A 14,182-nucleotide genomic window follows, 5' to 3' on the forward strand; every position below is an offset into this window, starting at 1 on the left:
GATGAGAAAGGACCATCATGACTATGTTATCTGACCTCCTGCACAGGGCATAGAATTAAGTCATTCCTGCATCAAACTCATAACTTCTGATTGACCTGGAGTATATCTTTTACAAAACATTAAATCTTGATTTAAAGACTTCATGTGATGGAGAATCTATAGGTAAGTTGTTTCAATAGTTAATCTCCCTCTCTGAAACATGTGTGCCTTATTTTAGGTGTGAATTTGTCTAGGTTCAGTTTCCAGCCAACAGATGTTATTACTTTGTTTGCTAGATTAAAGAGCCTTCTGATATCAGAAATATTTTCCCCCATGCAGGTACTTGCACATTGCGATCAAGTAACCTCTTACTAACCTTCCCTAGGATAAACAAAAGATACTGAGCTTCTTAAGTTTCTCAATCTACGGCACATTTTCCCAGACCTCAGATTATTCTCGTAACTCTTTTTCAAGCCCTTTCCAATTTTTCAACATCCTATTTAAAGTGTAGACATCAGAACTGGACATAGCATTTCAGTGATGATCTGACCAGTCCTGTAAACGATGGCAATATCACCTCCTCACTTTTACATGGTATTCCTCTACTTAAACATCAAGGATTGGATTTAAAAAAAAAAAAAGGTATAAAAAGAACACACAATCCTTTCTTTTAAAAGGCGCTTGATTGCGTAAGGCGAAAGTCAGAAAAAGGGAGCAGAATTCTCATCTTATCAAAATGGTAGCTTTTCCTATCCCCCATTTTCATTCTGTGGCCACCTGTCACATTACCAAAGTGGGGTGGAGATTTTATTTTAACAAATCTTTCAATTTCCTTGCAGCTTTGCACCTGATTTTTCTGGGCTAACCATTAGCCCCATACTTATAGCCAAACCAAATGCCCTTATTCAACAATCTTAGAATGTGAATACTATTATAAATATTAATAAACTGAACTCAGTATCTTACTTTATTACTCCTTTACACACATTTTGGAAAGTGTGGTGCCCACCCATTCTTATATTTTGGATTAGAATTCCCATCATTGGCCTTAAAAGATGATTTGCTGCTAAACTCCTGGCACATAAGCTAGAATGTCCTCTCGTTCAAGACCAAATGCTACTGTCAATGTATTCTGAGCTTACTAAGGAAAGTGCACCAAATATTAATGAGTCAGTTCCATTATGACAACAAGAATACATAGCCAAGGGCTATGACAAAGCTCCATAGAATCAATGACAAACACGCTAACAAGAACCTCAATTCACGCCCAGAAACATTGAGCTGGTAAGCTCACCAGAAGCTCCATCACAGGAAGTCAAATTTCTGCCAAGAGTGGTCAAAGAGTTACTCAGATACAGGCACCTTTTTCAGACAGGTACAATGATTTTTTAAATCATGATTTATTATAATATTGCACCATAAAGCTGCAAACCTTCTACATCACCATCAAAGCTTGACAGGAATACCGTGTTTTAAAAGGTGACTTGCAAATGTAAAATTCCCTCAATATTTCAGTAACTTTGCCCGTGTATTGACTGCCCAGCATAAACAAGCTAAAAGGAGCAATACAAAAAAGGGAGTCCTCCTCTCCCCCCCCAAAAAACCCCCAAACAAAAAAAAAACAACAACAACGCACAACTTTTTTTTCTTTCAAGATTTTAAGAAAAACAGCATGCAACCAGTCTCTCTCTGGCTGTTGAGGGAATCCTGCACATATTGGTTTAGTTACTGAAATCTGGTACTTCAGCTATGCAAATTGTCTTTAAATTACAATATGTAATCTTTCTGGGGATGTGAAAAGACAACATTCATACCAGCTGCTGAAAGCTTTCTTTCCAGGGATTTGAGTGTTCATATTCTTCTGGATTAATCTGATAGAATTTACCAGGTTCTGGATGCATCATTGGACGTGTATATTCAAATACTTCCATATACAGTCGTTTCCTAAACAAAAAAATGTTTTCACAAAAAATAATCAGAACAGAAAATTAAGAATGTATTTAAATGGTACAAAGTTATAAGTCAGGTGTATCACAACTACAACAAACCTATTTAAAACCTTAAGGGAGGAATTTTCAAAAGCATTCACTGTTTATTTTACTTTCATTGAAGTCAATGGCAAAACTCCATAGATTTCAGAGTTTGGTCAATATTGAGTATTTTCAAAGATCTCAACCCAAAGTTTTAAAACCAAAAATATTTTACTGGTGCTTATAAAATTAATGAGTAAAAGTGGCTTTAAGTTAAAACAATTCTGGTTGAAGACTGAAGAGAAGAGACACTGCTGCATTTTGTAATATGCATTTGGTGCACATTTAAAGGCTCAAGTCAGCAAAAGACTTAGGTACATGCATAATATTAAGCACATTACATACTTCTCTAAATAGAGAGATTAAAGGATGTGGTTACGTGCTCTGCTGAATCACAGCTGAAGTGTGTGCCAACATAAGGACAGAAAGGACAGAGCAGCATAACCTCTCTTAAAATGTTGCTATTCTTTTTATTGATGTTCACCACCATATCCCAAAAACAGCTGCCAAATATCCTAGTGCATGAGTACACAACACGCTGCATTTGGTAGTGCAAAGAGAAAGATACCTTGTGCAGCAACATAGGTTCTTTGAGATGTGTGTCCCTGTGGATGCTCCACTTTAGGTGCTTGTGTGCCCCTGTGCTTGTAATCGGAGACTTGTAGTAGCAGTGCCCGGTTTGGTCACACATGCGTCATCCCCGTCTTGTGCCACTTTAAGCAGTGATCTGGCGCTGTGTGACCAACCTGCCCTCTGTTCCTTCTCTACTACAGAGTATTTAGTATGCAACTCCAAAGTAAAGGGTAGGACAGAGGGTAGTGGAGCACCCACAGGTACACACATCTTGAAGAACCTACGTTACTGCACAAGGTGAGTAACTCTCTCTTCTTTTTCCAGTGCTGTCCCCGTGGGTGCTCCACTTTAGGTGACTTCAGAGCAGTGCCCTCCGGTGGAAGGAAGGGTCTTTGGAGTTGAAGTCATGGCAGATGACAGTACAATGAGCCCAAACATTACATTAGATGTTATATGTTGTTCTAATGCATAATGTTGCATAAATGCATGGGCTGATGCCCAGGTTGAAGCTCTACAGATGTCAGTAATGGGAACACTGTTTACAAAAGCTATCCAGGTTGATATTTCCCTGGTAGAGTATGTGCAAATCCCTGTTGTGGGTTGCAGGTTATATTGACAGTAACAGTTTGAGACAAACAGTTTCAGAGTCCTGAGGAACGACCTTATTATGTCTGTGTAAATGGCAGGGCTGGCTCCAAGCTGCCCCAAGCTCCAAGAGTGCAACTGCCCAAACAAAAACAAACAAACTAACAAAAATAGAATGGCTGGAGTGCTGCCCCTGGAATTGTGCTGCCCCAAGCATGAGCTTGCTTTGCTGGTGCCTAGAGCTGGTCCTGGTAAAAGGCCAGGGCCCTGCGTAAATCAAGGGTATACAGTATGGCTTCCCATCTGTCCCTATGTAGTTTCAGGTAGAATGTTCGGTGAATGGGTTGGTTGAGGTGAAATGACGACCTTGGGTAGGAACTTAGGATGCGGCCTGAGGGTAATTTTATCTCTGGAGAATATTGTGTAGGGTGGATCAGTCATGAGGGCCCCAAGTATTACTATCCATCTTGCGGAAGTAATGGCAACATGGAAGACCACCTTCATTGAAAGGTGAAGGAGAGAACATGTAGATAACAGCTTGAAGGGGTGTCTGGTGATTCCCCAGAACACTAAATTGAGGTCCAATGGCAGGGTAGATGTTGTTGAGGCCCTTGAGAAAGCACTGGCTGATGGGATGCGCGAAAATGGATATTCTGTCCATTCTGTGGTGGAATACTGTGATGGTAGAGAGGTGTACCTTGACTGAACTCACTGAAAGTCCTGATTCCTTGAGTTGAGTAGATAGTCCAGAATAATAGGTAAGTGAGATGAGATCGATATGATCTGCCTCTTTTGATACCATGAATTTGTGTAGATGTGTGTGACAGATAGTTGCTCTGCGACTATTCAGTAAAAGGTTCTGCACTTCTTTGGAGCAGGTCATCTCTGAGTGTCTGTTGCGGGGACAGTTTGTCAATTTGTGTGCTTGTTTGTTTGAAAAGTGTGAATTGGGAGTGCTTCGTTTCAGGTGGGCCTTGAGTGGGCCTGACTGTTATAAAAAGGCAAATCAGCTACAAACCAGCTGAGTGGCAAACAGCGGAGAGGCTAACAGAGGGAGTTTGACTAGGAGTTCACCAGGGGAAAGCCCACTGAGGTGTTCAACTTGCAGGCTCCTCTGAGCAGTTGCCGCAACAGCTGAGGAAGCTCTTAGAAGAAAGGTGATATGGATGGTGAGCAATCGGCCGTTGTGACCTGCATAGGATACGCCATGTTTGTCTTTCTTCCACAGGACAGAAGCAACTTCATCTGTACAAAGTGCAAGGTAGTCTCCATATTGGAACAGAAGGTTCAAGGTCTGCAGAAACAAGTTATTAACTCTGCGTTGCATAAGAGAAAATGAAGATTTCCTGGACAGACGTCAGGGATACTTCTACGAGCACAACATTCTGAAGAATCAGAGCAGACTGCGCAGCGGGGACAGAAGGATGGTGAGGGAAATTGGCAGCATGTGACCTCCAGAAAAAGAAACAGGAGCGTCCATGTACCAGCAATGCAGATACAAATGAGCAACCGTTTTTATGTTCTCTCCACAGGTACTAATGCGAAGAGTGGACTAGATGATGCATCTGAGGGAAGGGAGCAGAAGGAGACTCCATGATTGGAAGGCATAAGATGCATTGTCCTAGGGATGGGGGTTCCACGACCACCACTCCCAAGAGAAGGAGGCGGGTGGTGGTGGTTGGGGACTCCCTCCTCAGGGGGACTGAATCATTTATTTGCTGTCCCAACTGGGAAAATTGAGAAGCATGCTGCTTGCCAGGAGTTGGAATTCATGATGTGATGGAGAGACTGCCGAGACTCATCAAGCCCTTGGATCGCTACCCCTTCCTGCTTCTCCACGTAGGCACCAATGATACTGCCAAGAATGACCCTGAGCAGATCACTGCAGGCTATGTGGCTCTGGGAAGAAGGATAAAGGAGTTTGAGGAGTAAGTCCATCGTCCATCCTCCCTGTGGAAGGAAAAGGCCTAGGTACAGACCATCGAATCATGGAAATCAACAAATAGCTACACAAGTGGTGTTGGAGAGAAGGCTTTGGATTCTTTGACTATGGTACAGTGTTCCAAGAAGGAGGAGTGCTAGGGAGAGACGGGGTCCACCTAACTAAGAGAGGGAAGAGCATCTTTGCAAGCAGGCTGGCTAACCTAGTGAGGAGGGCTTTAAACTAGGTTCACCGGGGGAAGGAGACCAAAGGCCTGAGGTAAGTGGGAAAATGGGATACCGGGAGGAAGCACGAGCAGGAGAGTGCAAGAGGGGAGGACTCCTGTTTCAGACCAAGAAAGCGGGACAAGCAGTGGGTTATCTTAAGTGCCTATACACAAACGCAAGAAGCCTGGGAAACAAGCAGGGAGAACTGCAAGTCCTGGCACAGTCAAGGAACTCTGATGTGACTGGAATAACAGAGACTTGGTGGGATAACTCACATGACTGGAGTACTGTCATAGATGGATATAAACTATTCAGGAAGGACAGGTAGAGCAGAAAAGGTGGAGGAGTTGCACTGTATGTAAGAGAGCAGTATGACTGCTCAGAGCTTCGGTATGAAACTGCAGGAAAACCTGAGTGTCTCTGGATTAGATTTAGAAGTGTGAGCAACAACGGTGATGTCATGGTAGGAGTCTGCTATAGGCCACCAGACCTGGGGGATGAGGCTTTCTTCCAGCAATTAACAGAAGTTACTAGATAACAGGCCCTGGTTCTCATGGGGGACTTCAACCACCCTAATATCTGCTAGGAGACCATTGCAGCGGTGCACAGACAATCCAGGAAGTTTTTAGAAAAAGTGTAGGGGACAATTTCCTGGTGCAAGTGCTGGAGAAACCAACTAGAGACAGAGCTCTTCTTGACCTGCTGTACACAAAAAAGGAAGAATTAGTAGGGGAAGCAAAAGTGGATGGGAACCTGGGAGGCAGTGACCATGAGATGGTTGAGTTCAGGATCCTGACACAAGGAAGAAAGGAGAGCAGCAAAATATGGACCCTGGACTTCAGAAAAGCAGACTCTGACTCCCTCAGGGAACTGATGGGCAGGATCCCCTGGGAGAACAACATGAGCGAGAAAGGAGTCCAGGAGAGCTGGCTGTATTTTAAAGAATTATTATTGAGGTTGCAGGAACAAACCATCCTGATGTATAAAAAAAATAGTAAATATGGCAGGCAACCAGCTTGGCTTAACAGTGAAATCCTTGCTGATCTTAAAAACAAAAAAGAAGCTTACAAGAAGTGGAAGATTGGACAAATGACCATGGAGGAGTATAAAAACATTGCTCAGGCATGCAGGAGTGAAATCAGGAAAGCCAAATCACTCTTGGAGTTGCAGCTAGCAAGAGATGTTAAGAGTAACAAGAAGGGTTTCTTCAGGTATGTTAGCAACAAGAAGAAAGTCAAGGAAAGTGTAGGCCCCTTACTGAATGAGGGAGGCAACCTAGTGACAGAGGATGTGGAAAAAGCTAATGCACTCAATGCTTTTTTTGCCTCTGTCTTCACGAACAAGGTCAGCTCCCAGACTTATGCATTGGGCAGCATAGCATGGGGAAGAAGTCCCCACCAGCCCCCTGTGGAGAAAGAAGTGGCTGAGGACTATTTAGAAAAGCTGGACGAGCACCACGGGGCTGGATGCGCTGCATCCGAGGTGCTAAAGCAGCTGGCAAATGTGACTGCAAAGCCATTGTCCATTATCTTTGAAAACTCATGACAATCGGGGGAGGACCCGGATGACTGGATAAAGGCTAATGTAGTGTCCATCTTTATAAAAGGGAAGGAGGACGACCCGAGGAACTACAGGCCAGTCAGCCTCACCTAAGTCCCTGGAAAAATCATGGAGCAGGTCCTCAAGGAATCAATTCTGAAGCACTTATGGAAGAGAAAAGTGATCAGGAACAATCAGCATGGATTCACCAAGGACAAGTCATGCCTGACTAACCTAACTGCCTTCTATGACAAGATAACTGACTCTGTGGATGAGGAGAAAGTGCTGGTTGTGTTATTCCTTGACTTTAGCAAAGCTTTTGATACGGTCTTCCCACAGTATTCTTGCTGGCAAGTTAAAGAAGTACGCGCTGGATGAATGGACTATAAGGTGGATAGAAAGCTGACTAGATTGTTGGCCTCAACGGGGAGTGATCATTGGCTCTATGTCTAGTTGGTAGCCAGTATCAAGCGGAGTGCCCCAAGGGCTGGTCCTGGGGCCAGTTTTGTTCAATATCTTGATTAATGATCTGGAGGAAGGTTTTCTGCTTGATCATGGGTAAAAACTGGACGCACACATTGTGAACGGCTTGTAATTCCAGGAGATTTATGTGTAGCAGGGCTTCAGTTGGGGACTAGCGGCCCTGGGCAAAATGAGAATTCAGATGTGCTCCCTGGCCTCGGAGAGCGGGTCTTTCACTGCGCTTGGCATTGTGAGGCTTCTGTTTATGCTGCGCCTTGTTAGGGAGTCCTGTGTACAGAGCCATGCCTCCAAGGTCCGCATGTGGACTCTTGCGTGCTGGACAACGAAAGCCGTTGCAGCCATGTGGCCTTGTAACTGTAGACAAGTCCCGGCTTTTGTCCGAGGACTTTTTAGTATTGTGGAAGATAGCTTTGTTAGAGTTAGAACTGTTGCCTTGGTAGAGAGGCCGTTGCCTCAGGTGAACTGAGGTAGGCTCCAATGTACTGGTGTGAGGGTTGATTGTTGAGTGTTTAACTGGAGACCTAATGTGCTACCATTTGTTTGGTGGCCTCTATTGTTGCGGATTGATTTGGCACTTTCAGTAGGTAATTGTCCAGATACGGAAATATGATACTTCTCCTGCACAGGTACGATGTGAATACTGCGAGTACCTTTGAGAAAACTTGAGAAGCAGTGGACAGTCTGAAGGGTAGAATCTTGTATTTGAAGTTATCTGGTCCTAGAGCGAATTGAAGAAACCTTCAATGTGATGGGTGAATTGTTACATGGAAGTTTACATCCAGAAGGTCGAGTGCCGAGAATCAGTTCCCACTTTCTAGTGCTGGAATTATGGTGGCCACTGTGACCATCTTGAACTGTTGGTGTCTGACAAATTTGTTGAGCCATCAGAGATCGAGAATGGTCTCCACCCTCCTGTTTTTTTTTTTGAGAGAGGAAGTAATTTGAATAGAAACTCTTCCCTCTGTGTTTTGTTGGTACTGGTTCTACTGCTCCTAGATGGATGAAGGTGGGTTACCTCTTGTCACAGTCTCATCTGTTAGTCTATAAGATGCCACAGGACTCTATTGCTCTTGTCACAGTAGATCTTCGTGAGAGGAGTCCCTGAAGATGGAGGGAGAGGGAGGGTGGAAGTAAATGGGACGGAGTATCCAACATCAATTATCTCCAACAGCCATCTGTCTGTAGTGATGGATTGCCAAACTGAGTAGTATGGAGTCAGGTGATCTCTGAATGGCTGAGAGACAGAAGAAAGTTCCAGCACTGAAAGATGCAGAGGGTCTTGGACTCTCAACCAACATCTCAAACTTGCTGTCTGGAATAAGGTTGGTGAGAAGTGGTAGATTGAGGTGGAGGTTGTCATCTCTTTGCGGGCCGCTGTTTTTGGCCTTGTGGCTCGTATTGCCTATGTGTTTGTGAATATGGTGTGGGCCGTAATACTTTCCTTGTCATCTCTTTGTCCTAGGAGTATAGATGACCAGGGACATCAGTGTTGCCCTCGAGTCCTTAAGCCTGTGCAGATACCCATCTATCTCAGTCGCAAAGAGCTTAGGCCCATCAAAAGGCAGATCTTCCATAACTGATTGCACCTCCCTTGGGAGACTACAGAGAGACAACCAAGAAACTTGTCTCATGACTACTGCAGTATTTGTAGATTGCGCAGCAGTATCTGCTGAGTCCAAAGCAGCCTGTAATGCCATCCTGGAGATCAGCTGTCCCTAGGAGATGAGTCCTCTGAACTGTTCTTTTTTCTCCTCCAGCAGGAATTCAATAAATTTGGAGAACTTCTCATAGTTTGTGTGGTCATATTTTGCCAGCTTTGCTTCATAATTGCCAATCCGAAGGTGGTGTGTCGCCGAGGAGTAGGCCTTTCAGCCAAAGAGGCAGAGCCTCTTCCAATTGTTGTTGTATGGGCTGTTTTGGGGGTAAGATTGTCTGCCCCTCTTATTAACAGCGTCCACCACCAAAGAATTGGGCATAGGGAGAACAGAGAAATTCTGTTGTCTGTGCATATAATATTTTCTGTCAGATCTATTGCAGGAGGGAGGGATCGTTGCTGGAGTCTACCAAATGAACATAAGGGGTTCCATGATTGCATCATTCACGGACAAAGCTATTTTGGAAGATGTCGATGTATGGAAGATGTCAAGGAACTTATGTTGTTATTCATAGACTCAGACTTTAAGGTCAGGTGGGACCATTATGATCATCTAGTCTGACCTCCTGCACAACGCAGGCCACAGAATCTCACCCACCACCTCTATAACAAACCCGTAACCTATGTCTGAGTTATTGAAGTCCTCAAATTGTGGTTTGAAGACCTCAAGCTGCAGAGAATCCTCCAGCAAGTGACTCGTACCCCATGCTGCAGAGGAAGGCAAAACACCTCCAGGGCCTCTGCCAATCTGCACTGGAGGAAAATTCCTTCTCAACCCCAAATATGGCAGTCAGTTAAACCCTGAGCATGTGGGCAAGACTCACCAGCCAGCACCCAGGAAAGAATATATATATAGTAACTCAGATCCCAACCCATCTCACATCCCATCACAGACCACTGGGCATACTTACCTGCTGATAGCCTAATTTTAGCAGTTGATCATTGGTTATCCCATCATACCATCCTCTCCATAAACTTATCAAGCTTAGTCTTAAAGCCAGATATATCTTTTGCCCCCACTACTCCCCTTGGAAGGCTGTTCCAGAACCTCACTCCTCTAATGGTTAGAAACTTTCATCTAATTTCAAGTCTAAACTTCCTAGTGTTCAGTTTATATCCATCTGTTCTTGTGTCCACATTGGTACTAAGCTTAAATAATTCCTCTCCCTCCTTGATATTAATCCTTCTGATATATTTATAAAGAGCAATCATATCTCCCCTCAACCTTCTCTTGGTTAGGCTAAACAAGCCAAGCTCTTTGAGTCTCCTTTCATAAGACAGGTTTTCCATTCCTCGGATCATCCTAGTAGCCCGTCTCCGAACCTGTTACAGTTTGAATTCATCCTTCTTAAACATGGGAGACCAGAACTGCACATAGTATTCCAGATGAGGTCTCACCAGTGCCTTGTACAACGGTACTAACACCTCCTTATCTTTGCTGGGAATACCTCGCCTGATGTATCTTAAAACTGCATTAGCTTTTTTAACGGACATATCACATTGGCAGCTCACAGTCATCCATAGATCAACCAATACTCCGAGGTCCTTCTCCTCCTCCGTTACTTCCAACTGATGTGTCCTCAATTTATAACTAAAATTCTTGTTATTAATCCCTAAATGCATGACCTTGCACTTTTCACTATTAAATTTCATCCTATTACTATTACTCCAGTTTACAAGGTCATCCAGATCTTCCTGTATGATATCCCGGTCCTTCTCTGTGTTAGCAATACCTCCCAGCTTTGTGTCATTCGCAAACTTTAGTAGCACATTTCCACTTTTTGTGCCACGGTCAGTAATAAAAAGGTTAAATAAGATAGGTCCCAAAATTGATCCCTGAGGAACTCCACTAGTAACCTCCTTCCAACCTAACAGTTCACCTTGTAGTCTCCCCTTTAACCAGTTCTTTATCCACCTTTCAATTTTCACACTGATGCCCATCTTTTCCAATTTAACTAATTCCCCAGGGATACGATGTCCAGGGATTCTGTGACCCTCCTGTAGAGGTCCTGAAAGTGTTTAAAATCATTGGCCGCCCACATTGGGCGGGGGGATGGGGTAACGATGATGGTGTCATCAAGGAATGATGAGGATAGGTGAGTTGCTGGTTTCATCTCTAAGTCAGAGGTCTCCTCTGGTTGTCTAGGTATCTCCTCCGGAGTTTCAGATGGTCCTGATACCAATGGTATGGAAGACTGTCATGTGCTCTCGCTGGGTGGGCTGGGAAGCTTGCAATAGTGTGGAGGATATGCCATCTAAGGGTTCCCATAAAGCCAGTGTGGTGAGGTAGACATGAGTGTCATCCCAGGGTGTCCAAACCAGTGGTGCTCTTTAGCTCCAGTATAATATCCCCTTTGTGATGGGGGATCCAGTTTGGTCAGTTCATGGATAGGGGGGAAAATAGTGTGGAAAATACATTTCCCCTTCATCCTCTCTTCTTCATCGATTGAGAATGGAGGAGCGGAGCAGCAAGGTGAGTAGGTACTGACTATGTTGGAGTGACGCTGGTGTAGAGAATGGAGGATTCTGGTATTGAGGAGACCTGGAGCAGTGCAGTAACTGCTGTAGTACCGAAAGGGTCGATGCTGATGTCTGTGAGGTCATTGTCAGTATGGGTGGCTGCATCGATTGTGTTGTGCCAATGGTAAGTGACAGCATAGTCATTAGCTGTCTCGATGTGCTCGGTGCTGGGTATCTAGTCTGCTCCGATGGTGCCACGGCATGGATTTTCAGTTTCCCCTCATTGCTTATGTCAGAGCTAGCTCTCTTGGAGTCTTTAGCTCTCGTGGTATCAAGGTACTGGATGGTCTAGGAACCTCGACTGCAAAGACTGCCAGTGCAGTCGGTACCGACGGTGTCTCTCTGTTTGGGGAGTGCCATTTCTTGGTTGGTCCTCAATCTGGTGAGGATGGAGCACACTTTTTAGCCATCTTTTTAGGTCTGTAGTGTGAGCCACAGAGGAAGAAGAGCCTCTGTCAGAGGCTGCTGTTGGTGACCTCTGTCCAGGAGGGGTCCGAGCTTCTGGCTCAGATGCCAGACGGAGAGACTTCTCCATCAGGAGCAGTTCGAGCAGCAAGTCTCTGGCCTTTCGGATCCAGGCTTTTAACTTCTGACAGTGTAAGCACTTTTGGGGTATGTGTGTCTTGCCTAAGCCAAACACACTGCAAGTGCCCGTCTGACATAGGTATTGAGAGCCTGCAGGTTAGGCCGCTTTTGAAACTCAGTGAACCGAGCATGCCCCTGATGGGAATGTTTCCCCTCCTTATCAGGGGTCCTACATTAACGGTTAACGGAAACCTGAAATTCTAAGTAAGGGAAGAGTAACACATTATTTCTCTCCCTGTTTGTTTCTTCCAAAAAGAAACAGGGAAAGAAAGTAAAGGATAAGGGCTATGCTAGGAAGACTAAGCTCTGGAGCGCAGCTAAATGCTCCGACTTAAGCCAAAGGCGCTAGAGAAGGAACTGGGGGTGGAGGGGTGTGTGCGTGTGTTGGTCGCACACAGGGGTGGCTCCAGATCCCAGCACGCCAAGCACGTAGTTGGGGTGGCATGCAGTGGGGGCACTCTGCTGGTCGCCGGGAGGGTGGCAGGCAGGGTGCCTTCGGAGGCATGCCTGTGGAGGGTCCTCTGGTCCGGACCAGCGGACCCTCCGCAGGCACGCCTGCAGGAGGTCCACCGGAGCCGCGGGACCGGCGAGAGGCAGAGCGCCCCCCGCAGCATGATGCCGTGCTTGGGGCAGCGAAATGTCTAGAGCCGCCCCTGGTCGCACAGCACCTGAAGTGGCATGAGATGGGGATTGCACATGTGCAACTCAACCAGGCACTGGTACCACAAGTCTCTGATTACAAGCACAGGGACGCACAAGCACCTAAAGTGGAGCACTCATAGGGACATTATTTGAAGAATTAAAATTGCATCTGTCAAGGCTGATTCCCCACTCTGGGTGCAGAAGGTGGGGGCTTGCAAAGATTTTAAAAATTAATACTGGCCACTCCAGGCTTGTATTAAACTCCCAAGGTTACCGCTTCTCCCTGACCTTGGATGCGTAGATGCTCCCGCCACCCAAGTGCAAAAACCCCCTTCAGAACCCAGGAAGGTGCATTTAGGAATTCCTTCCTGTGGAGTACCCTCAAGCCCCTTCATGCCCCCTCCGGGGAAGAGCTGAGAAAGGAAATCAAAGGAAATCAGCTGTTGCCATCAGCTAAGTAACCATCATGTGCACAAACCTCTTAGGACAAAATCCAATCCTGTTCTTAAAAAAGGTAAATTTTATTAAAAACAAAAAGAAAGGAAGTACATTTGAAAACTCAGGCTACTGCTAGATTTTAAAAACCCATTTACAAAACCTAAGTATCAAGAATAACCACCTTGAGGTCCAGCTAAAGGTTACAAGCAAAACAAAAGCATTTGGGGTTAACATAGAGGAATCTACAAGCCATAAAGAAACAAACAGAGATAAACCTAATCGTGTCTTCCTAGATATTCAAGTTCAATTTTTTTCTAATCTGGAATACTGGTTCTCAATTAAATAAGATGTTTTCAGGATCCCAATAACCCTAGAAAGAGAAAAAGTCTGCATACGCAACACCTATATTCTTTTTGAAAATCCAAACAAATAAAAATCATAGTGCGGTTGTAGGCAGGATCTTCCTTGACACTTAAGGAAGAGTTTGCTATCTTGGATCAAGGTATACAATTCCCACACAAACTTTAAGAGGGAGGAAGGTACTAAAAGATAAGTAATTGAACTTTCAGATAACATTACTAAAGAGGCATAATTCTAGGCGGAAAAGTTTTACTATTTTTAACTACATGTAACTGATATGCTTGTGCATATCTGCTTATAACAGATAAAACTGATATAAGGTAAGCATATTAAAACACATTTGTTTTAATTTAAACTAATTATAATTCCTAACCAGCATTTTAATTTTTCTCTTGTACTTGGCATTTTGTGCAGCACATACAATATATCTCAAGATAATGAGGAATAACTTTTCACTTACCACAAAATTGGATCATTAGCCAACTCACTGAAGCGTTTACACACACAAGCTGCTCTACAAAGATCTTGCTCCAGCAAGTAGGAAAAGATCTTTAGAACCACTTCATCTGGCAGTTTCTCCTGAAGATATTGTTCTGCAGGTGCTGCTATTAAAATATTAATGTACATCAAATTATTGATACATTTA

The 14,182-nt window shown here is 44.4% G+C and overlaps 1 protein-coding gene across 9 annotated transcripts in view; it reads right to left on the minus strand.

Moving 5' to 3' along the window:
* FBXO11 (F-box protein 11) overlaps window positions 1-14,182 on the minus strand; it is a 192,200-nt gene that overhangs the window by 71,692 nt on the left and 106,326 nt on the right. For 7 of the 9 annotated variants that reach the window (XM_050951808.1, XM_050951804.1, XM_050951803.1 and 4 more), the window contains 2 exons: window positions 13,997-14,141; window positions 1,794-1,923 (listed from right to left, as the gene is read on the minus strand). In XM_050951808.1, the coding sequence (XP_050807765.1) occupies window positions 1,794-1,923; window positions 13,997-14,141 (275 nt within the window). The remainder of the gene's footprint in view (window positions 1-1,793; window positions 1,924-13,996; window positions 14,142-14,182) is intronic. The other 2 variants (XM_050951809.1, XM_050951807.1) reach the window with 1 other exon arrangement.

This window comes from Gopherus flavomarginatus, chromosome 4 (genome assembly GCF_025201925.1).
Source record: "Gopherus flavomarginatus isolate rGopFla2 chromosome 4, rGopFla2.mat.asm, whole genome shotgun sequence".
NCBI classification, from domain to species: domain Eukaryota; kingdom Metazoa; phylum Chordata; order Testudines; family Testudinidae; genus Gopherus; species Gopherus flavomarginatus.